The 24,774-nt window shown below is 41.2% G+C and overlaps 1 protein-coding gene across 1 annotated transcript in view; it reads left to right on the top strand.

The window, feature by feature from the left end:
- PPM1H (protein phosphatase, Mg2+/Mn2+ dependent 1H) overlaps positions 1-18,603 on the top strand; it is a 130,102-nt gene extending 111,499 nt beyond the window's left edge. The window contains exons 9-10 of the mRNA XM_021547410.2: positions 7,633-7,784; positions 13,730-18,603. Of these exons, the coding sequence (XP_021403085.2) occupies positions 7,633-7,784; positions 13,730-13,877 (300 nt within the window). The 3' untranslated portion in view covers positions 13,878-18,603. The remainder of the gene's footprint in view (positions 1-7,632; positions 7,785-13,729) is intronic.
- The last annotated feature ends 6,171 nt before the right edge of the window (positions 18,604-24,774 follow it).

The raw sequence follows: 24,774 nt of genomic DNA, 5'->3' as shown, positions 1-24,774 counted from the left end.
TACATCAAGAAACAGATGTCACGTATTTTTCATAAAATATTAAGCAAGGGCAAACCATCTGATGACAGCACAAAAAGAAGCAGCTTTGCTTCCATGGCCCAAATGCTGAAAACTGTCCATTGTCAACTGGATTGCCAAAGTTTTAACCATACCCCGTATTTGACCTTGAATTTGTTGCTTGCTACAGCAGTATGAGAGAATAAAACCACACAAATAGCATCATACTGCTAGGAAGGAACCAACTTATTAAATTTGGTTCAAAGAATGAGCAGCAAAAGTATCAACAAAAGCAGGTTCAATATTAAAATGAAAGCACAACAATTTCTTGTCAGGATTCACTCTACTATTTACTAGATGGTTGGAGCACAGAGAAAAAAATGGACTGAAATCTAAGATCAATTAATCTAAAATTAAAGTTAGCCAAAAATCATCTATGTGGGAGCTGGAACAAAAAAGGTTAAGGGTAAGGAAGGGAATAAGGGAAAGGTTAAGAATAAAAAGGAATAAGGGAGACCCTCTTGTTGTGTCACAAGGTTCAGAGTAGACTCCCTTGCCAAACTTTTCCCTGGACTTGACCTAAAGATTTTAACAGCACTTAATCAATAGCTGAATTTAAACTATTAAAATATCCTATAGAATTTACTGTAAGCACAACAGTAACTGACTTATAGATTTAACTTATAAATCTAACATATTTAGGAATCTAACAGAACAACATTCCAAGTACCTTTGGTATAGCATATTTACAGTCATAGGTACACAGACCTAAAAGAGAATGTACACAGCCTGGTGTGGTCCAGGAGAGCTCAAAGGGTCTCACTTGGACTCTCTGTTTGTAGGGTTGCAAGACAGTTGGCTTTAGCCATAGTAATTTTCCATTCTTGCTGCAATTTGGGTGGTAACTTTCTCTGAAAGTTTGATAACTTTGTTATAATGTTGTTCCATTTGGGTTGTTATTCAGGCAAGAATAAGTTTCCAAGGCTGTTTGAAAAAAAAACAGGAGCTCGTTAGACAGCACAAGTTCTCAGGAGAAGACAATGCTTCTGATAAGCTTGAGAGAAGCTCAGCCCAGGTGCTGTTCATCAAGGCCGAGGCCTGACAGCATTTCTGAGATCATAGTCTGGCCTGAGGAGGGACAGGGAGGAAGGATGCATCACCACAATCCACCCCACAACTAAAGATGATCTAGTTTACTCCACAGAGTGGCGGTGTGGTCCCCTCTTGCCTCTGTATCTATAAACACAGATGTAAAATTTATATATGTTTATATTTATTATATATAAATTATATAGTAAAATTCCAATTATAAAAATCAAAATTTTAAGTGCTGAGAGAACCCAGCCCTGAAGGAAAGAGGGAGATCTACAGACAGCCCCTTCTTCATGTTTCCTTGCTATAATTTGTGTACTTTTCCCCTTTGAGTGTGTGGTATCCCTCACTTGAGACCTGCTCCTGTTCTCCTCAGCCAGGCAGGCAGGAGCTCTGCCCTCATCACTGTGATGGATTTAATGCCAGAAAAATGATGCAATTCTACCTATTTATTTTTCTTTCTGGCTTGCTGAGATCCAGTATTTCTGGGGTACGTAATGGCTGCAGCACAGCATCCCAGCAATATCATCTCTGCCAATTGCTGCCGCAGTGTTTGTGTATGTCTATAAACCAAAGCTTCTCATGGGCTTTTCTGATTTGTGGGGAATGTGTCTGTACATGTTCAAATTCTGGAATGTGGCATCCAGTTCGTATGCTAGCCACGTTTCAGGATCTCTTAACTGCTTTGCAAAAGGGAAGCAATATTGGCTTTGTTTCCACATCCTCTTCACAGCTAAATTCAGCAGAAATATATGAGGGCAGGAGGAGGAAAGACAGAGCACCAGCTACCTTTATTTAGAGATATTGGCAAAAAAACCCCAGAGTATTATTATGAAATAGCATATGCTCCAACTTGCTTTCTATTGCACCTCCTCCTAGTAATCATGTCTTCCTTCTCTTTCCAGAGAGCGCCCCAGTGCTTTAACTCCTCATGTTTTTCCCTGACTTGTTCTGTCCAAACATGGGCAGTGCACCTTGCACAGAAACCAGCATTAAGAAACAAAATCTTTATTCTGCCATCTGGGAGGCTTGGCACTCGGAAGTAAAGGCAGTGGTGTCAGGCAGCAGTCATATTTGGTCCCTGTGCAGCATGGGATTTTGGATTGTTTATATAGAGGTAGGGAAGTGAAATGTGTGGTTTCCAGACCTGGAAAAGGGGAGACATGGGAAATTAAGGCACAGAGTGAATCGTGACAGAGGGAAGATCCAAGTCTTCTGGCTTCTGTTTTTGTGCCATAATTGCATTGTCCTTTCTCAAGTAAGGGGCAGTGTGGTGAGTTTTCTGAACATTGTACTTCCAGCGTGACAAAGCTCTGCCATATGTACCAAAATTTAGCTTAAGGAAAGGTAAACATCCCTGAGACTACATCCAGAAATAGGCATATAATTGTAATTTGAGGGTGGTGTGAAATGATATTTTGACAGAGTGCCAGGTTATGGGAGGAAAAGTCATGCAGCCAAGACTGACAAATGTAATCAGTATTCACTGGCTCAGCTGTTATGAGACCAGATTTGGAGGACTTTTGCAGGTTGGTGAGCTCTAGAGATTTGAACCTTTTATAATGAACTGGAGTAGCACAAAGCAGGCAAGCCATGGCTGAGGCTCTCTGGCATGGAATTAAATATTTATTTTTCATAATGGAACAGTTAATTTGAAAGCTTTCAGCAGGAAAGTCTGCTTTTCAAAACTTAGAGAGATCTTGTTGCAGATGAAAAGCAGAATTTCATCCCAAAATTTTTTGAATTGCAGCTCAGCTATTTGGTGGGGAAAGATGTGGCTCTGATGACAGCATTTGGCCCTTGCCAGCAAGGAACCCAAAGCCAGCCATCAGAGCAAACGATAAGAAGGTAATGAAGAAGAATTTTGGTTATTCCATGGTGTTTGTAAAATCTTTCTGACAACTCTACAAATATGTCCAAGGTGACCGTTTAGAGTCACATCTGCCTTCTGGAGAAATGCTCAGGAATTATGCCATCAAAAGGAACAAGTAAGGCAAATACATAGAGAAGCACAGTATGATCAAAGGGAGTCAAAGTGTTTTCAGGAAGCAAACATCACACTTAAGTGGCTTCAGGTCCTTGAGGTTATGTCTACAAGAGAATTAAGATGATAATAATAAATTCAGTTGATGCTCTTGCATGAGCACTTTGATTCCTCAGGAAACATTTGAGAAACTGTTGTGCATCACAGGTTATTAATATAAAAGATATGAAGCTACAGACAAAGTGGAAAGTTGGCACAGTGCACTGGAAATTGGCTAACGGGCAGGAAACAAAGGGTGGCAGTAAAAATCTAAAAGGAGATTAATTGGTGAATGCTGCAGGGAGCAGTGTTGGGATCCACTTTTTATTATTTACATATAAATTACATGGAGAGTGCTATTGAAAGATCTCATCATTTGCCAGGAAAGCTGCACTGGATAACACTGCGCATAAAAGGGACGATACAATTAAGAAAGGGTTTAATTTATTGAAGTAGCTGGGTTGATCAATAGTGCAGGCAAGTGAATGCAGGCTGTTGTTTAGCTGGAATCCCCGGAGGCCGGCCGCTGAGGAGCACCTCAGGTGGCTGCAGGCTCGCATGTCACTCTGCTGTGAGCGGTTTTCCAGCCGCAGGGACTCGCCTTGGCTGCCTCTTAAAAACAAACCTGGCCAACGAGGCACAGCACCTTCACAGAGCTGCTGTGGCCCTTTGCAGCAGCCAAAGGCAGGGTTTGTCTGGCGGGTAGATCTGTTTGAAATGTAAATAAAAACCATTTCACCTGTTTGTTCATTGTTTGCCCAGAGCAGTTTTCTCAGTGCTCTTGACTGCATGTAGGTAATATGTAATATGAGAAACAAATGATTGAAGAAGGATGTTATTTGACAAACTACATAATGCATGTTCAGAAAGATGTGTATGACTATGGGCTCTAGTGGTGTGTATCCAGTGTTACCTGTCAGCAGATCTTTAAGTACTAGTCAGGTTAGGTTGTATTATTCTATCTGTAGGATATAAGGGTAACCCAGTGCTTATTGCTGTGGTTTCATGGCTAGCTGTGCTGCTGAGGTTCCTTTTAGTTTTTACATTTTCTAGTTGCTAACGTCAAGTTCAGCTAGTTAACTGGTCAGCTACTTTACATCAATAAGACATGAGCAGATGGGAGAAGTATGGTGACCAAGCCTGGCTTCTTCCAGGGCTGCCCTGATACTCCAGAGAGATAAATTTAAAGAGTGAGAAACTTCACACAGAAGAGGCTAGTAGGCTGGAGGGAGTTGCTAAGAGGGCTCTCAGGAGATTGTGGGAGGCCAAGGACACAGATTCTGTGGGGCACTCTCAAAAGTGACATCTGGCTGCAGAAGCAGTGATTCACAAGGAAAAGACTGAAGATTCAAGATGGCATTGTTAGGAAATTTGTCAAGGGTGTTGTACCAGTTAAGGAAACATCCACACTGCCAGTTATTGTCCAGCCAGCTGTCACCTGAAGGAGCAGGGTTCTGCAATGCTGCTTTACAGTGTGAACAGCTTTGCACAAACTTGTGTCACAGACAGAACTTTCCTTAAACCTCACTCTTTACTTTCCTGAAATACAGCTACAGGAAAGAGGTAGTCATTGGGAAGGTTTACTCTGGAATCTAAAAACATAAAATAGTCATTTTCATTGCAATCATTAAGCTGGTTTTGGTCACATAAGATTTAAAAGGCTGTGGGTTCATTGCTGTTGCAGGCACTTAGGTGATTCCCTGGATGACTCCTCATACTTCAAAACTGTGGCACATCATACTATCACATTTTTTGTACAGTGTGCAGTGTGCTGTGGGTGCTGCACAGTGTGGGATGTGTGTGGAGTGTGTGTTCAGTGAGCCCTGCTGGGCTGAGCTTCCGTTCCACGTGCCTGCTGCTGCTGCCCAGGAGCTGCCTGTGTGCCTCCAGGAGCTCTGCTGGGACACTGCTCCAAGCCCAGCTGAAGGCACAGGGCGCTACTGCAAGAGACCCTCATTGACCCAAGGAAGAACCAGAACAAAGGTGCTGGCAGAAGAGTGAAGGGTTAGGAGCTGGTTCTTTCTGCAGCTGGACAAGGCAGTCTGTGGACATAACCTGACCCTGCAATAGACTGGACAGCTCTAACTCATTTTTTGTCAGCAATGTATTAGGGCACCTACAGCTGTATTTAAGGAATCCAAGGCAAGACACAAAGAAAGGACTTAAAGTAACTGGAAGGCAGACAAAACTGCATTTCATTGAACCTTTACTTGCATGCCCAACTGGTCCTTATATGCAACAATTTTGCATTAATTGCCCAAACTTGTCTCCTGTAATCTTGGCACTCTCTTTTCCTTAGCCTGGGGACTAGCCTAACACCTCACTGTTCTCTGAGGCTCTTCTGATATCTAGTTTCTTCTCAACATTTGCCTTTCTTCTGGAGGTGCCCAGTTCACAAAGCTTGTTCTTTTAGGAAATACCGTTCTTCCTGGATTACACAATAAATCAGTGAATGCATTTTTTTTCCTGTTCCCCTAAAACAAAACATATTCTTGGTGAAATGATCTCTTCTTGATGTTGCTCATGGACTGGCTGCAGGTTGCTTTGACAAGTTTCTTGTCCATCCCAGTGCTGCTTCTCAGACAAAATGGTTCATTTCAGGAGGATTCCAATCAGTGGTGCATGGTTTTGCTTTCCTACATTCTTCCCCACCTAAGCTGCAAAAATGGCTCCTGTGATGTAATGTATCTTTTGCCTCAATTGGGATGTGCTTTTCCCAGCGCAGATGTTTGAAGCTTGGTTAGTCTTACCAATGGCTTGGTGCTGAGTGCTTCCCTGAGCATTAACTGTGATGCTTTCTCAAGTATTTACTGTTCCCCAAGAGATCTGACCAGAACATGTGCTGTATATTGATGGCTGTGTTGGCCAACTCAGCCTCCACACCCCAGTGATTTCTGAGTTGCAACTGTGGGCTGTTAAGACTGAAATAAATTCTGGGAGACAGGAGCTATGACAGCTACTGATTTCTGTACAATAAGCTTGAGATGAGATCTGTCCTGCATATAGGGGTCTTTTCTATATTCCCACTCAAGTCTGAATAAGCAGATATGCTCTAATGAAGAGAGTACCTTGCCTTGAATTTAATCCTCTCCAAAGTCCTTATTCAGCTGCTACCTTAGATAATGAAGTGAAGGTTACATTTTACAAATGACCTTCTTGTGCTTTTGAGTGAAGAGCAAACTGGTAAGGATTAGCAGTAAGATCTAGGTGATTTTTAATTTATTTTTTCTCTGGTACTGGTTGAAGTCCCATAAAAGCGTAATTACATTAAAAGGTCCAGGAATTTTATATGCATTGCCTGCTCCATGGCTCCTAAGGGGAAAGTGCACCATGAGGGAGAATAAAGCAGCTCATATTTTCTTGTTATGCCCAGTGCTTGTCCTGACTAACTGCTGTTAGTGGGGTCCAGGACTGGAGCAGGGTGCATGATGAGATGTACTGTTTCTGAATTTCAGTACAGGTGATCCTTCCCTCCTGTCTGCCTTGCTGTGGTTGTTATAGTTCTTTCAAACTGTGGTGTTGCTATGATAATTAAAGTGCTCTGGGGGTGCTTCCTAATGGCTCCCCATCACAACCTGGGAATTGCAGGCATTTCTCAGCTGGAGTACAGCATATGCTGGAAGGAGAGTTACACCAAGCTAAAGGCTTGTTTTAAAACACTTTATATGGCCTTCGCTTGCATTCTGGCTCAGCTGATGGCCCCACAGCAACCCCCACTGTGACTGCCTCCACCACTCTCAGCCTCTCTGGGAAGAGGATGCTGGAAGTTGTTTAAAAGGCAGGGTATGAAGAGATGCCAGCAGTGATCAGCCTGACTAGGGCTGCAGACATACAAATTGAAGTCAGTGGATATTTTAATAGTGCGAATAAGCTTCACTTTTGTGCAGTGCAGATCCTGAATTGGTCTGTAGCTACTGAAATGCTTACAGATACATGTGACTGAGCAGTTTTTCTGCATTTCATGGAACCACTCACTTGCTCAGACAAAACTCAAGTGCAGCAGCTGCCTCAGGTTTAGAAAAATGAATGCACTGCTGGCTGTCACACAGGCATTTCCAAACATGCAATCTGGCAGACTTAAATGGATCAGGACAAATAGTGAAAACAATTATTTGTGAATATTTTATTAGAAAATATCAAAAATTCATCAAATAAATTATTCAGCTTCCATATGACTAGTCCTGCCAATGATAGGGAGGAGCCTCATGCACTGAAGCCAGGCTGCTGAGTGGGGGAGGCTTCAAGTGCTTCTGGCATCAGGCAGCACAGAACCTTTGAGCCTGGTTTTGGAACACTTGCATACATCCTGTCTGGGGTTAGCACCTGAGCCACACTGAGCTGCAGCAGGAAGGGTTGCTATGTGGAGGGCTGAATTTGAGACAGACTCTGCCAGTGCCATGGGAGATTATGTCAGTGCCCTGTCTGAACCTGATAAACTCACAGCCAAACTCAGCAATGTTTCACAAACAGGTCTGACTATCACCTCCTTGATGAGTGTGCCTTGGGTTTTTTTCTTTTAGGTGCGAGTCTATGACCTCCTGCAGTATGAGCATGGGCCAGATGATGTTCTGATCCTAGCTACTGATGGACTCTGGGATGTGCTGTTAAATGAAGAAGTGGCAGAAGCCATCACTAACTTTCTACCCAACTGTGACCCTGATGATCCCCACAGGTTTGTGCTCATCCCCAATTTTCTAGCTTCTTCATAGAAGAGCACTTTCTGGTAACATATTTTTGTAGAAAGTATGATATGAGTAACATTTGGGAAATATGCAACACTTACAAGAAGACATTTTTATGGGTTGGACAGAACCTGTAGAGGTAATGTGAGCAAATGTGAGAGTTGGAGCAGGGACTCTCTTATAACTCAGAAATGCCTGCCTTCAAAGGAGTAGGTGTGGGATTGCAGTATTGTGGAATGGGATCCATTCTGTTTGCTGTATGAGGTCCTATGAAAACTGTAGGAGGCTGGGGTCTTGGAAGAACATGGCAACAAGTCTCTCCTCTGGACAAGCCCATAACACTAAAGATTGTTTCTCAGAAGGACATCCTCAACATCTCCCTCTCTCTCTCGCTGTGTATGTATATAAATACTGCACATTGTGGTTTCCACTCTTTCCTAGTCATGATGTGACCTTTAAACACACTTTCCATAGAGGATGCTCAGTGCTACCAGCTGCAGGACCGGTGTGGTGACAAAACAGGTGGAAAGTCTGACTTGTATTTCATTTAATTAGATCCTGCTTCATTTAGTAATTTTAATCTACCTCATGCTCTTCATTTTGCTATCTTTATTGAATCTTAGATTATCCGTTTCTGTCCTTAAAACATATCATCATGCAAACAAACAAGTTCCCAAACAACCATCTAGAGGCTTTCTGCCTTGAGTGAGTCCATAGGTGAATCTGCTACTGAGTTCGTTGACACTGTGAATTAAAACATTATGCCAGAGATCAGAAGCTTGTAAATGGGACTGTGAAAGTAGAAAGAGCTTTATTTGTTCTTAGGGACTGTTCGGGAAGGGAAGTGTGTGTTGATAGTGAATTTAGGGCCGTCTACCACTGTGTTCTGCCCTTGGCTGAGAGCGGGGGAGAGAGATTTTACACATCCCCAGTTGGTCTTTGGAAAAGTGGAATTTCAGAAATAGCTAAGACCCATCTCAAAATGCTTGCTGTTTCTCATCTTCCTAAGTGGTCATTTTCACAGGGTCAGCCCTGTTCATCTACAAACAAGATAACTGAGTGTGGACACCTTGACAGTGACTTCAGTTTTAAAGGGAGAACACCTTCAAAATAACTCAACAGCAGTATTTTCTTTCCCTGACACTTAAAAATATGAAATGCAAGAAGAGGTTTTGCTGCAATCATCAGGAGAATGGATGATTGATGATTATTGTGAAGCTGCAACTACATATTTTGACTTTGCCTGTCTCCTTATGCCAAAGATGAAATGTGGTATGAATGACAGCCCCAAGTCATCTCTACTTCAGCAAGACATGCAGCTGTCTTGCCCTCTCTCTGGCAAGCTATCAGACAGGATCAGCTGTGGGCATCTGGCAGTGTGCTATGCAGATGTACCATTAATTTAAGGTAGGGGGAGATGACCTATCCAGTCGACTTTCAGTTATTCCTTGACACCATTCAGAAATGCTATTTGTCCTCATTCCTGCACCCTTCAGATTCTTGCAGAGGCACCTGCAATACCTCTGTCCTGTTCTGTCTCCATTCTCATCTAGTATTTGGGAAAGGTTGGCCCTGCCTTCCATCCTCACCAGTCCCATCTGTTGAGAATACGGTCAGGGTGTGTTGTGTCTATCTTGTTCATTTTGGTCTTTACTAAGCTGATGGTGACAGCCACCATGATTGCTGCAGTAAGAAGCAGGATTCTTCAACCTCTTTGACTTGTTAGGTGAGTTATTTCATCCATTATAGAACACTCAGAGCAATGAGAGACTCTAAAGGAAAATTGTATTTTCTTTGGTTTGATTTAGATTTTCTCATACTGGTTTAGTAATTGTGGGGGATTAGTCACTGTTTGTACCAGTGTGAGTACCACACATTCCAGAGCTAAGCCTGCTGTTTATAACTTAAAACAAACACATTTATTCGTGTTTGACCTACTGGTCTTTGAATGGACATCTGAATTGTAAATAAATTTGTTATTTTAAGCAACTTTGTGCCAGATCATTTAGAGGTTTACAAATAGTGAGGGCAAGACTTTTCTCATGCCAGCATGCAAAAGGTAATTAGAGCAGTCCCTCATATAGTTTACAATGATATTTATGAAAATTACCTTTGTGGAATTGCTCTTGCTGTTTGGTTGTAAAGAATTTTTAAAGATCTTAAGGTACTGTGTGAGAGGTTCTATGTAATTATTTCACAGTGTTCTAAATGAGGTATAGCTAATGAATTTACTGTAGCATTCCAGCTCAAGCTGTGGAGCTGCATTCATTGCTCTCACTAGTCAGTGACAGAAAAATCTCCTTTGCAGTGTATAAATGTTTTGTTTAAAGAAAATGTTATCCCAGAAAATGTCAGGTTCTGTGATGGGTCCAGTGACATAATCTGGGGTGAGGTGAACAGTTGAAAATATCTCAAGCGATGTAGAAAACTTGTCAGAATGTAAGAGACTTGCACTCTGGGTTTGGCAATGCTGTAGTCTTCAGGAGCACCAACCTGTGGAGCAGTCTCTGGATCCACCTGACCCAATAGCCTACTTATTTCCTGACAGCAGCATATTAGAAAAGAGAAAAATAAAAAGTCTAGAGAGGATTTTAGAGCTGCAGAGTACTTATCTGTTACACAATTAGCTCACTGCGAGACCAATATCCCTCCCATTTGAATTAGAAGTCACTTTATAGCCTGATGGGTAAGAGCTTACAGCCCTCAGCAATGCTCTTGGGATTCTCTCCTGGTGGTATTTACTGTATTTGTTGCCCACATAAGAAACATTTCTGAGCTCTAGCAAACATAGTATGTGCCTGGACATCTCCCAAGTGCAGGGAGAGCAAAGTCCTCAGGTCTCTCTTCATCCAGCCATGCAGACGCAGCCTCAGGGGGTTTGGGCACACACTTGTTTATAGAACAGTTCCTGTGTGAGGGCTGTGATGGAGTGAAGAGGCTGGGATGGAGCAGATTTCTTAACCAGCTCATTTCTTATGAGTATTGTGGCAGATGAGCATTACAGGGCTCCTAGTGAAGGACAAGTGGCAGTGCCACTGGTGCTGTCCATACATCAGCTCTCTGAAGAGGTTTGAAGATGGAGAACTGTGACGCTTTGTCAGCTTCCTTCAGCTGTATGTATGCACATTTATTCCTGACCTTGGGAATCTCTTATTTCTCATCCTTCCTTTTGTCATTTATTGTCCTCTCATTTTCCCTCTCACAATCACTAGAGATTTATGAGGATGCTGAGGAGCTCCTCCACCTCTGCTGGGTGTGAGGAGATAAGAAGCTGCTCAGACAGCAGCACGATTCCTCCACTGTCACCATTCCTCCTTCAGTACTTCCACTGATCAATACAGAAATCTTTGGCATAAGAAAAAAACCTACATATATTTATTCTTAAAACACAAAAGTTGTATTCCAGCAAGGCTATTCATTAGGAGGAAGTGGATACTTTAAAACTACTTCAGCAGTTCTCTAATGCTGTCTCAACAGCTGTATCCCAATTTCACAGCACTGGAGAATAAAACGTTTGGTAATGGACTGCTGCTGCTATTCATATCCAGGTACAAGAGACTCACCCTATCTCTTCTAGTGCCAAGTTGAACAGCATTGCTTCAATTCAGCTCTGCACAGGAGAGGAATACTTTACTTCACTACTGCCTTCACCTGTTCCTTTTTCTTTGCTTCATTGTGCTGGTTTTCTTGAGTATTTCACGGTTTGTCTGCAAGAAAATTTCTTATTTATTAAAATTCCTTTTTTTTATCTTCCCCTCTCCAAACATTCAGCAGCAAAAGCCAAATACAATCAAAAGCAATACTCATTCCTTTGTACTCCTTAGATGTGGAGAGTCCTTGTTAATTAGAAAAAGCAGGAAGGCAAAGTTTTCTTGCAGAATGATGGGTGTTTCTTAAATTTTGACAATAGCTGAGAAATCTTTGGGAAATATGTTCTTGCCAAAATTCACTCAGCATCAGACATGCTGTGAATAAATATTTCAGTTTCTTGCTTGCCATGTGGAGTCCTTTTGTTCCCTTGCCCAGCATCTGATTTGAGAACTGAGGAGTGCAAGTATGTATGTTTGGGTTTTTTCCCCTTAGAAAAAACGATTTCATGTTGCATTAGGACAGTAAGGCAATGCTTCTTGTTACATCCTGATGTTCTAGCTGGATGTTATGGCACAGACTGATCTCAGAACATGCAGACAGTGCATGTGTGTATGCAAGCATGTGTGTTACATTTCATGTCTTTGGGCCCTTCTTTTACTGCTGAAGTAATTCTTTTGTCAAAACTAGTGAGGCCTGGAAATTTTATCACTCAGTACCATTAAGAACAGTGGGTGCATTGCAGCTGTACAAGATTACTACATTACTTGAATCAAGCCTTTTGAGTAGTCAAGCATTGGTTCATTTGCATTGAAGAAATCTTTCTAGTAGAGCAAATATATCTACTCTTGTTTCAAAAGAGTCCTCTGAGTTCAAGGCATCAAAATTCTAGGCACAGAACACAACTGGGGTGGGTTTTTTCTTCTGTTATCCCCAGAGACTGAGTAAAGTCTCTGTGATAAAAATTACAACGTAATAAGGAATTCTATGGTGAAAAGTTATAAGGTTAGAAGAGTCCTGGGTAATTGATAAATCTAAACACACACACAGTGCTTCTGATCAACAGAGATATTGTTCTTTCCCTTTCTACAGATGAGATCTGGGCTGATCATTTCTGGTCAAGGATCCTTCCTAGAAAAGGGGATATTGAAATGCAAAACCTTCTGGTCCTTTTTGGGTTTGTAAACACAGAGGTGTGCTTTAGTTCTAGAGGCCTGTGTGTTTGGCTTCAGCATCCTGGAGGTTGATACTCACACTTTTACTAAAAACCATACAGAATGGTGGTTTTTTTCCTTGTCACTCTTTAAACTATTCAGTTAATTTTAATTATCAAATAATAGAAAAGCTTACCTCCGCCCAATCAAATCCAAAACCTCTTGGCCAGGTGTTGGGCTGAAGTAGTGAAAAACACATGACAGTAGCTGTTCACCTATAATGAGATTTCTTTCAGAGGAAACTTATATGTGAGTACACAGATGTGTTGATGTAGTAACAGCAGGTAAAGCAGTAAGGGAGAACATGACAGAGCACTGTCTATGCACCTTTTGGACTCTGACACCCTTCTGCCCCCAAGTACCGTGTGGTAGTTTCTTAGGACAGAAAAATAACTCCCATAAATCCAATGCCATTCAGCCCAGCACAGGCTGGAAGTTTTGAAGCAATGTGAAACTTGGTATTTCACTAAATTAAGCACTTGACCACTCACATTCATGCAGTTTTCACTGAACTCATAAATGTGAAAGAACTGTGGGACTCTGTTAATTGGATCATATTAGCTGTAAGTTTCCTATTCTAGTTTCAGAATAAAAGAGATTTAAAAGTAATTCCTATGATCCAGAAAACAGACAAGTTAGTCTTTAAGTGAAATTTTGATTTTATTTTTATGGTCTTTTACTTGCTATCAAATTACTTTCTTCGTTACAATTAATTTCTGAAATAGTTGAGGCATGTTTAGTTGAGCACTTCAGGTGTGTCAGTGAACAAATGTGTAGTTTTCAACAAGTAGTGTTATTGGAGTCCTTAATTTTTCAGACTACTACTAGAAAGCAAATTTGTTAAGGCAAGTGTGTTTAATATTTTGATGAAGCCAGGCACTTAGAATGGCCCATGACTTTTGATCAAGTGGTGCCTGCCAAATATCTTTACATTCTTACTCAGGAACTGTCACTGAACTGGAAGGAGTTGCATTGTGCATATGCAATAGTTTGTGTTTCTCCTGCCTGCTTCTAAAACACTGGGAAGCATGTCTTGGTAGGCCAAAACATTAAATCTGGCAGGCAGCAGGCTGTGCAAACCCACTTTGCTCACGGAGACAACCCTCCCTGGCTGTACTGTGCCTTTTCCACAGGTACACGCTGGCGGCGCAGGACCTGGTGATGCGAGCCAGGGGAGTGCTGAAGGACCGGGGCTGGCGGATATCCAATGACAGGCTGGGCTCTGGAGACGACATCTCTGTCTACGTCATCCCTTTGATCCACGGGAACAAACAGTCATGAAAGGAGCACCAAGAGGCGTTATAGGATTGGGATCTTTTTGGGAAGGGCCTGTAAGAGACAGTAGATTTTTGGTGGTCTGACCAGGACACTTCCAATTGATATAATCTAGTCAAAACTAATGCTGGAGGTGTATTTTTCTGCCCAAAAGGTAGGGTTCTGCACATATACTGTATATGATTAAAGATAACTCTTTAGATTCCAATTTCCCTACAAAAATGGTTTTGGTGCTTAACAGGAATGGGATTTAAACGCTGCTAGCATACTATAAATTCTGTCATCCCTCTAGGTGGGGTGGGGAATTAAATTTTTTTCTCAGTTTACCATGTAGCTTGGAAGAGCCATTTCAGTTGTGAAAGTAGAAGTGGGTATCAGACGCCAAGGAGGCTCCTGAAATCTACCCTCAAATATTCAGAAAGGGGCTTGGGTCACATCTCATTTAAGCATATAGATATACATGTATGAGACTCAAGCATTTTCTTTCAGAAAGTTGTATTCATGACTTACCTATGGACAACTTAAACTTGTGTAATCCTTTGAGCCCCATTTTCCTCTCCTGTCTCTTCTTCAGTAGACTGTACCTCCTGTATTTTAGTAGGAAAACTGAAGCTGGTTTCAGTGTAACTATGCCTGTTTACTGCAGCTAAAAACAGTCACCTGCAAAGTTTTCCAGGAGAAATAAGTCACAGTCCTGTATGGCAGAATTTATTCTGGGGTGAGGAGTTACTTGTCAAGATTTCTTGTTGTGTGTATACCATGATTATACAGAGCATGCAAACTCAACTTTATGTGATGTTTAGCTGGAGGCTGTGGTTTCTTTGGGATCAGAAATTTACATTCATTGGATGGTTCTGCCTGCTTTATCCTGTTGAAAGGATCCCTGACCATAAATTTTTTCCATCAGTTGAGATTTAGTAAATTTGTTTGGGCTCCTGAGTGTGTTTTCAGTTGGACTTTTACTTGAAGTAGTAGTATTGCTCTCATTAGCAATTTGGATACACAGACAGTGATCTATTTCAAAGGTGTTTCAGTTCTTCCTGCCTCATCTATTATTCAGTATACCTTTGCCTGCTTGACTGGTGATCAGAAAGGGACAGCTTAAAACTTTCTTTCCTCTTGACATTGAGAATTGTACTCAAGGATCACAAGATGACTGTGATAGATACAAGCCCTTGGCTTGCTTCAGCTCTTTTCTTAGCAGTGATAATTTAAATAAAGAAAATTTGTGTAAAACATTTTTGACATGAAAGCCAGGAGAGAAACAAGTGAAAAAGTTTGCAGTGTAACCTGGCTGCCTAGTCCATGCAGGCAGCTCTCTTACTTCACTGGCAGGAATTTAAGAGAAAACAAAATCAGAAATCAGGCAGGTATATTGGCTGGGGAGCCAACTTATACCTGATTTGTGCCCAGACCACATTGGTGTGGAGCTGTTCATCTGGTTTGTACTTCTTCGATAAGAAAAAAGACAGAGAGCTGACATCATTGTAGGGCACTGACTAGGCTCACAAATGGTGTGTCCTTTCCAAAAGAGTAGGAGATGCCATGCCCTTTGCAGGCTTTCTCCTGAACAGGCGTGGCCCAGAGCTTGCCAGTTCTGTAATTCATGATGTGCTGTGTAAACACAGCGCAGCCCGAGTGCAGTGCAGCTGCCCAGATGCTGTATTTGACTGCCTCTGGAAGTACAGTTTGGTGGATTCAAACTACTCTTGCTCCAAATCTCTAGACCCAGAAGAGTTTCAGGATAAAAGCAGGCAATGTGGAGAGTGGAACAGCTCAAGCATTGCAGCAAGCTGCATGATTCTGGCCTGAAAACTGTTCCACGAGTTCCCCAGTGCCTCGTGTGATAAAGCTATACTGAACATAGTTGTTTCATAGTCTAGAGCTTCAGTATAAATCAATGGCATATCTGATTATGTGTTTTCATGCTTTCTTTCCTGATTTTTTTTTCTCTTCACCTCTTATTCTGTGTGCATCTGGGTGAAAAGAGAGGCTTGGAGTCCAGAATGTTTTTCACATAGCCCCTCATATGTTTTAAAGTTTAAGCAAGAAGTCTTCTCTTGCACTTTTTGGCCTAATAAACTTGTAAACATGCTTTTCATGCTCTGTGTAACTCCTGCTGTCTCTTCACAAATGCAGTAGTCCTCTAGCAATTCAGATCCTCTTTGACAAAGAAATTAGTGCTGACAAATCTGGTGAAATCATCTGAACAGCAAAGACGCTGGTGCTTTCTGGTACCAGGTACAAGCCCAGGTCAAATATTTCAGTGCTTGTGCACTGTTGGTCTTCGTTTGGTAAAAGTATCAACACACATACCAGGTGCTTTAAAACCACTGAGTGCAGTGTGGTGGAAATAGATTTCCAGTGTAGGATTTGCCAAAATTTGAAAGTGAAATTTCAATGGCAATGGAAAAGGCACCTTCTCATTCCAGGGTGTTTTTAAATGTACCCCTGAAGAGATGGGTTAGCAGACTGCATGACTTGGTGGGACAAACTGGCAGGTGACTTCTCAGAGCATGATCTGGTGGGCTGGTGAATCAGCCTGCACAGTGTTTGCTGTTCATCTGAGGCACTGCCATCAGTCAGGAGCTTCTCTGCAGCAACTGGGCTCAGGCTGAGTTATGTTCATTGTCAGCCCCTCTCCCAGAAAGGACAGAAATACAGTATCAACAATTAGTATCAATTAATGAATTCTGAGAACTTTAGTAAGAGGTTTTATACTCAGATGTATGAGACTGAAATTATGCTGTGATGCTTTTTGTTTTGCATTTTTGCAAAGTATTGGTTACATATTTAGGTGCTTGCCTCCCTGGAGTGTCTGGCACATCTATGATCCATGCAGTAGTACTTGGGCTTTCACTTTTACCTGTTTCAGTAGGAGGTTCTTGCATACCTGAGCTGGGGTCATGCTCTGCTTCAAGGCATAGTATTACTACATATACACACCTAAACCTCACAGAAACAACAGGCAGGAGTCATTTATTGTGGAGGTGTTATGTGAGAAGCAGTAATTAAAGGCACTTCCAATTCCCTTCAAAGGCTGAATTACTTTGCATTACACAACATTAGAAAACACTGATGGCAGGGAGGATACCTGGTGCACAGTGCCATTTTTCAGATTCAGGATGGGTTCAGCCATGTTCAGACTTGCAGCTGCTCTAGTGCTCAGTGAAGCTCCTAAGTTAGGAACAGACAGCTTGTATCCTCCAACTGGAGCAAGTTAGACACCAAGTCCAAATGTTAGATCCCTGGCATATCATCTTAGTTACTGCCTGATGCCAGCAGTGCTCTAGCTTTTTGCCAGTCTAGTTTCCTTGGTATCCAAAACTGCTACAGCCTCAGCAACAAGGAACCTCAGTCCTGAGTTACATCTGCATTCATATTGGTATTGCACACATGCTCTGCCTGGCCTGTGCAGAGGCACTGCTTAGAAAGTTGGGCAAATTCTTGTCCTTCCTTGGATAATGGCAGGGAAAGGTGCCAGTAAAGGAGTTCCAGTGAGCTGCAGTGTAGGACTGTCTTCTGCTGCCTAGTCCAGTCTCTTTTCTAGAAACTCAAAACCAAGAAGCTTTTACCATTCTTCCAGAAATACTGTTACAGAAAGTAGAACAGCCATTTCAGATATTTTTCACTTGCACTACAGCCTAAAATTTTCTTTCTTTAATTTTATTAAGAAGGTGGTTAGAAATTTAATTTACACCAAATTATGTAATACGCAACCATCTTTTGGTGCATTAAGACAATACTGCTTCCTTCATGAACACAAAAGTGTCTGAGAGGGCTGCTGTTCAGTGGCCTCACACTGGAGAGTTTTTTTTTTTAATAAATTCTAAGAAACAACAGGGCTAACAGACTAAATGATGAAAAGTGGTCATAATCTGCTGTTAATAGTGAATTTCTATTTGCAGTTACTTCTGTGTTGAAATATGACAAGAGGTTTTGTGAGGTACTGTCAACTCTGTCCCTCCAGGATGTTTCTGAAGAACTGCTCTTGATGTTTGGGCAGATTTTGGCTCTGAACTTCTGCTAGGTTTTTAAAGAACACTACATGCTTTGAGCAAATCTGCTGTGTTTCTTCCAGCCTTGGTGTTTTTCCTTTTATTTTACATTTTATGTACTAATATTTTCAGCATTTTTCTATCAAACATGAATGGCAAATTGTGTGAAACTATTGTTCCTTCCAGACATTTTAGGTATGTAAGTAGTTTTCCTCCATGTGTCCTAGATGAAGACTCAGTGATGTGGCTGTCATAGAGAGAGTGACTAAATGATGCTGTATCTGTGCTGCTGTATTTCTACCTGTGATGTACTTGAAGGAGGATACCCTTCTCCACCTCCATGCTCATTCTGTTTTCTTTTTTTTTTTTAATCCATTGCTGTTGGTGTTCTTCCATACGTGTCTAATTTTGATTTTTTTTAATACCTGCCATATTTATCTTTCCTTCAATGGGCAGTTAATCTTAATATCTTGAGATCTGTACAACTGTCTAGGGTTTACATGTCCTGAAGAAACGAGGACCTGCTGGAGGAAGATGTTTTGGACCAATGTACTTCTGCTTTGTGACTGTGAAATGTTAATCTTTTTGTAACCTAAGAACAAAAAATGTTTAGTAAAGGGATATATTTTGTGTTTTTGAAACTTTTCAGTGCAATGAACAAAAGAGGAGGATACTGAAGAAGTGTATGTGCAAAGTTTTAAAATAAAATTTTAACTTATATATTATATAATCCATCTAGATGTATAGTCATTTTTATTCTGCCTTTGTCATGAACATTCTCTGAGTCTCTTTGTGTGTGTTACTAATCGTGCAATGTGGACAAGTAGCACACTGCTTTACAGGGGAACTGATGATTCACTGACAAAAGTCTATGACACTTGGGTTAGTGAAGTAAATTCCTTTGAGGTGCATTAGTGGATGGGTTGGTCTAGAAGAGTTCAGCTGTAAGATAGCTGTGAGAGCTTTGTGCTGCCATCAGATCACGATTCATCACTCAGACTGCCAGTTGCCATGTTCTGACTCAGTGAAGAGCTGTGCAAAGTGATCCAGTACCAGCTCTCTGAGGCATTGGATGTAATTTTGGAAATGACAACATAGTTGGAGTAAGTTTTCCCTCATCCTTGGTTCCTTAGGAATCACTGTCTTAAATTCTACTCTGAGTTTTATGTTCAAGTAAGGGTGAATTCACAGATTACACTGAAGCAAGATCTCGTGGTTATTTAGTAACCAAAGGTGCTTTTGCAGGAACTGACACTGGCCTTGCTGTGTGCCAGCACAGCCACGGGCAATGCCCACACTTGGGTTGCCAGCAAGAGAATGAGAGCTGGGCATGTATCTACTCATTATGTTTTGAAATATTGCATTGAAGCACAAGTGCTTCTGCTTCCTGTTTCACCTGGTGCTTAGTAGAAGAGCACTGAAAACATCTGTTCTAATGCTACTGTGGTTTTTAAAGTGCTGCAGGTGCCCGTTGTATCCACTGAGCACAGTGGAGAGTGCAGGGAGAGGCAATGTGTTACTTACTTTCACTCTTGCTTCACTACTCTTCCCTTAAATCCTACAGTTTATTACTGTAGTCTGGCCTCAGTGTCAAGTTTAAAATTGCTGTGCAAATAAAACTTCAGCACAGCTTTGCCTGGCTTGCTGGTGTCAGCTGAATATTAAGTGCTGGTAGCATGCAGTGACAGGGAACTCTTGCACACCAACTGAACCTAAAGGACCTTATTCTACGTCATCCTTTTGCATTTCCTATGCCATAAATTCTGTAAGCTTGTAGATCAATTAAGGCTTCTTATTTTAAATTTTTTTAGGTGGTTCATACAACTCTTAAAATTTGGACATCAGTTTCTGTAATTTATGTACGCAGTAAGTCAGTGCTTTGCCAAATAATCCATTCATGTGTCCTACTGAATGTCCCCAGTTAACTAAAGTGACATAAGGGAACAATCCCAGTAATTTAATGTATTTTGTACAGTTTCTGTAAAACCAAGGCCTGAAATTTTGTCTTCTTAATGTATCCTGGTAGAGCAATGTACTTTCACAGAAAGTTGACTTCTTTATGCTTTTACACAGTGGCTTTTACTGATTCCAGAGTTTCTCTCATGATTTCCAGGAAGGTTTAGATCAATCAAGGTTTTTTCACATCCTGTTCTTGTTAGGAGGAAGGATGAAGGTTTTTTAAAAAAAATATCCTCCACTTTGCAAAACAAAGGATGCCATAACTTTTTGGTGATGTTAAAATAATTTCAGGGGAAATGGTGCTTTGAGGGTGAGATTGTTACAAAAGAGATTGATGAAGGTAGACAGAATGTGTCTACAGGTAAATAAAGACACATTATTTGGAGACTTAATAATTTAAGAATAATTAATCATAAATTTGAAGTTGTAGCAATAGTCCATGACACTGTCACAAAATGTTAAGGGGAGAGGGAGGTAGCTGCAGCAGAAGAAATAATTTAAGACTGATTATTAAGATGTGTAGATAGACAAGATGTCTGAACCTTCATGAATTTGAGGCCACCCAACATATTTTGTTATATGTTTTAGTGCATAATTTCTCAGCCTCTAAAGAGTCAAAGTGACCACAAGCGTTTATTCCCTTAAGCAACAGAAATCAATCCCTCATAGTGTTCCGCTGCCAAGATGGCACACAACCAGCTGTAATGGTCTGGTGTTTTTCATGAGCTTCTCAGTTATCCCTGGATTTACAAGCCTGTTGGCTGGGTGTTGTGCTTGTCTGTGGTAATGCAAGGACTTTCCCAACAGGCTAGACTCAAATAGAGCATCTTCCGAGCATCTATGGGGTGGTATTTTTCCTTCCTTTCCTCTGCTTACTGTGTTCCTCTCACATTTAAAACATTCTGGAGTAGTTGACTGGTGTTTGAGATGAGCCACTTTGTCCCTGGCCATCCACCTCTTCCCACCACTTGCTTCCTGCAGGTGCTGACAGTGAGAGCATCACCAGCAATGCAGGAATGCTGGTACCTAAAGGGAAGAGTCATAGAAGGGGAAATGGTTTCTTCATTATTCTAACATTGCTCATTACCTCTAAATTAAAACTTACATGCCTGTAATATTTAAATTCTTCAGTTTGAAAGGGAAAACTTTAATGGTCTTTAAGTTGGTTTTAGAAGGCTCAGCTTTTTGGATAATTGTTACCCCAGTTCTTTGGCTCAGTTATTCTCTAGGAAAACTACTCTTCCTTGGCAAATTAAGAACTGTCTGGAAAATTCAAAGGTTGTCACACAAGCTCAGATAGAGCATTTAGCTTCTCATATGCTAGTCATTGTGTATTTCTGTAATTGCTACAACTTTCTGAGGACTAAGCAAAGAAACCTGAAATTTTGCTGGTTTTGCTTTAAAAGGGTAAGACTTAAGAATATGGAAATTCTGCAAGATATCCATGAATAAAACCACAAGGAAAGATCCTGCTTTCCCATGAGAGTTACTGTGGAAGACAAATGACTAGGCAGTCACCTTATGAAATGGCACAAATTGTTCCTAAATAGAGACCATTTCTCTGCCCAGTATAACATTCAATAAAACTCAAGGATGTAAAAGCAGCTGACAGCCCTGCAGTCATTTCAGTCTGTTCAGAGTTTAGACTGACCCTGCCCATCCAGATCTCTTAAATGTGTATTAGTTTAATTTTTAATCCTGCAGCCCTTTGTGGCAGATGTGGGCTGAGGCAGCTGTTTCAGGGTACAGTGCAGTATCACAGCACATACTGGGATGGGCAAGAGGAGACAGGGAGAAGCCAAACCCAGTTGCAGTTATCCAGGATCTAGAAGCAGACAAACCAGTTATTTGAAGAGGGAATTGCCAAGGAATGTACAAAGAGCAGGGGATTTCTGCAGCCATGAGCTGTTTAGGCCTTAATTCTGAAAAATCCTCTTGTCCCCATGTTGTGCCTGTTTACTTTCATTCCTGGGTTGGTACCACAGCTAATTGCACCAAATGTCTTATTTCTTAACATCCGCCAGCTTTCCCTAGAGCTTTGTCTGCCAAATGTCAACTGCATCTCATCTAGCTGAGATCAAGACACTCCACGAACAAGCTCATAATACAAAATTCTTATGCTGCATTTTCTGAGGACTGTGTTCACTATGCTCCCAATTAAAAAAATAAATTTACTTTTCTGGTCTTTGCGCCCCCTCTTAGACCTTGTTTTTTGCCACCACTCATGCAATTGAATTTGACATCTGGGAATTTAGAATATGTTAAAAGATCTGGAACATCGTTCTTACTCCTTCTCTGCTTGAGCAGCAGCATAGAAGCAGTTTAAATGAACCAGACAAGAATCAAAACACAACTTTCAAACTCAGTTTCATGTCCAGACATATAAATATTCTGTGAATGGGAAAAATATAAAACACAATGCTGAGACGGTAAATCCTACTGTAGTTACATTTTTTTAAGAAGTGTGTTTTAGGGAATGTTTGTTTAGTACCAAAAAAAAGAGGGAAAAAAGGGGGGGGGGGGGTGAAAGGAAAAATATTTATTGTTATATAAAATTTCCCAGTCATTCTTTTCTGCTACTGCTACTGCAAGGTTTTCCTGGTGCTGGCTTCATTAGGAAAGTTCAAAGCTGGGGACTTGGGTACACAGTCAATTAGAAAATGGTGAAAAAACACCCCAACAAACCTGGAGTCCTGAGGTTAGCTATATGGCACAGACCGAGTTCTAATAAATAAGCTTTTGTAGAATGTAAAAAATGAAAATCTATAATTATATATATATATATATATATGTAGTTATACATATACACACACATATAGGAAAAATTAACTTTAAGCAGCAACTAATAAGACACCCATTTCTCCAGGCACCTCGTCATACTCTTGGAGACAAAACTGAGTTTTGAAAATTGAATTGGGAATGACTTGATTTTGCTTATTCTTTGGAGGATTCCACAGCTACCGTGTACTGAAAAGCTGCATCTCTTCACACCTACTGGGAATGCAGCAGACTGGCTGTCACACAGCTTAGGTCAGTGAAGCACCTGTCCCTGACAACCAGCAGGCTCCTGGTGATGAGTTGAGCCTACACCTTGTGAGGATCTGCAGGGTTAAACAATGGCTAAACAACAGATGATTTGAACAGTAAAGGGATAAATCCCTCAGGATATAGCTTCCTTTCTTTTTTTTTATCCTTTTCCTTTTCCTTGTGTTGAGTTAGGAGATGAATGCTTCTATTTGCACACCACCCAAAACAAGGCTCAAGAGCATGAACACCAATGCTTGTAAACCTCTCAGCAGAGTCACCGCTCCTCGACTCAGGAAAACGGAAAATAGAACGACATATCTCTCTGCTCTGGAAACAGGCAAAGAGAGAAAAGCATGATTTTACCTGCAGTCAAGAACTGGTAAAGCTTCTGCACTTCAGGTCATGGGTTGCCTCACAAATAAAGCTTGGTAGAGAGACTTGATGTTTTGGGGGTCTCCTCCTTGTACTGGGCTATAGTCGGCACTTAACAATATTGCTTGTTGTCTTGCAACAGCTGAGGTGGATTGTGTTACTTTTCACTAATCTGGTGTTGCTCTTAAAAACAAATGTGCTGAGGTTTCTGGAGAAATAGTTATTGGTTTTTTTTCTTTAAATGCACCTAGGGCCATAGTGTGATGATTTCCTGCCAGCCTCCCCCAGACACTCTCCCCTTGCCCTCCCCCCAGAAACATAACATGCTGTGTGCAATGAGCTGCTTGCTCCCAAGGAGATGATTCATTTCCAGGAGGCATATTTGTAGGAGAAAAATGCTTTGAGGGTGTTGCTGTGGCTCTGTGTGACCTTCATTGGGGCTGAAGTAGAAACCTCAACATTGCAGACATACCCAGGGTCATGTTCACAGGGATAGCAGTGTGGGAAGGATGTGAGTAGAGCATGAGCAGCTCTGTTGCCTCATGTGAAAATAAACTCTAATAGAAACTAAGGGAAAGGAGTGGGAAATTATTAAGGCAGTAAAGATTTTTCAAAATTGGTCACAAATCATTGTTTTATCCCTTGAAAAGCTTAGTTGACAAGGATTCTCTCATCCCTTTGTCCCCCTATCTCTTTCAATAATCATTCTTCTTCATGCAAATATAGATGGAAAGGGGGGAACAGTGAAAGGTTAAAATGGAAGCAGGCTATCTTTCATCGACATGGTAATTTCACTGCTTGGCTTGATGCCAAGCGCTTACTGCAGCCACTAGCTGCCATTCCAACATGAGTGAAAGGATCTTTAATAAGAGTGTAAATAAAAGCCAGGCTGAGAAATGAGTTTTCCATCCCAGCAATCACTGGCCTAACCTCAGCTGTAAATAGTCTCTCAGAACAGCACAGATGGAGTACCAGCACCTGGGGATCAAGGCAATCTCTGCACAGTGCAATTTAAACAGCTGGGTACAATTGAAACACGAATTAGCAGGGATAGACGGAGGGATTCCATTTTGTGTGCTAGGTAAAAACAAATAATTCAGTCCTTTTTCCCCTTTTTAAAAAAGGTGGTGTACTTTTGACATGATCTTGTGGGAGGTGCTCATTGCTGCAGCTGTAAGATTAATTTAACTATGAGAATTTCCCACAAGGTGCTGTAAAAACAGAGCTCTAATTTATGATCATTGATTTAACAGCTCAAAAGTGATTTATCTGACCTCAGTAAAGATAGCGAGGACACCAGAAGAATGATTGGTCATTCTGGGCTTTGTGTGGCTGTGATTGGCCTTACTAATTTAGAGCAGAAGTTCTGTTTCAATGTCTTATTGAGACAGTCAAAGGCAGTTGGCAACTGAACTATTTTAAAGACTTTTTTTTTTTCTAAGCATTACTAATGCTGCTAAGAACTAAGGATTTATTCCACATGGAAAAGATTCTCATTAGTTAAGAAATGGTAAGGCTTCATTTAAAACTGTGCAGAAACAGACGCC

The sequence above is a fragment of the Lonchura striata genome, chromosome 5, assembly GCF_046129695.1.
Source record: "Lonchura striata isolate bLonStr1 chromosome 5, bLonStr1.mat, whole genome shotgun sequence".
Classification (NCBI taxonomy): domain Eukaryota; kingdom Metazoa; phylum Chordata; class Aves; order Passeriformes; family Estrildidae; genus Lonchura; species Lonchura striata.
This window is presented reverse-complemented; position numbering and strand designations above follow the sequence as displayed.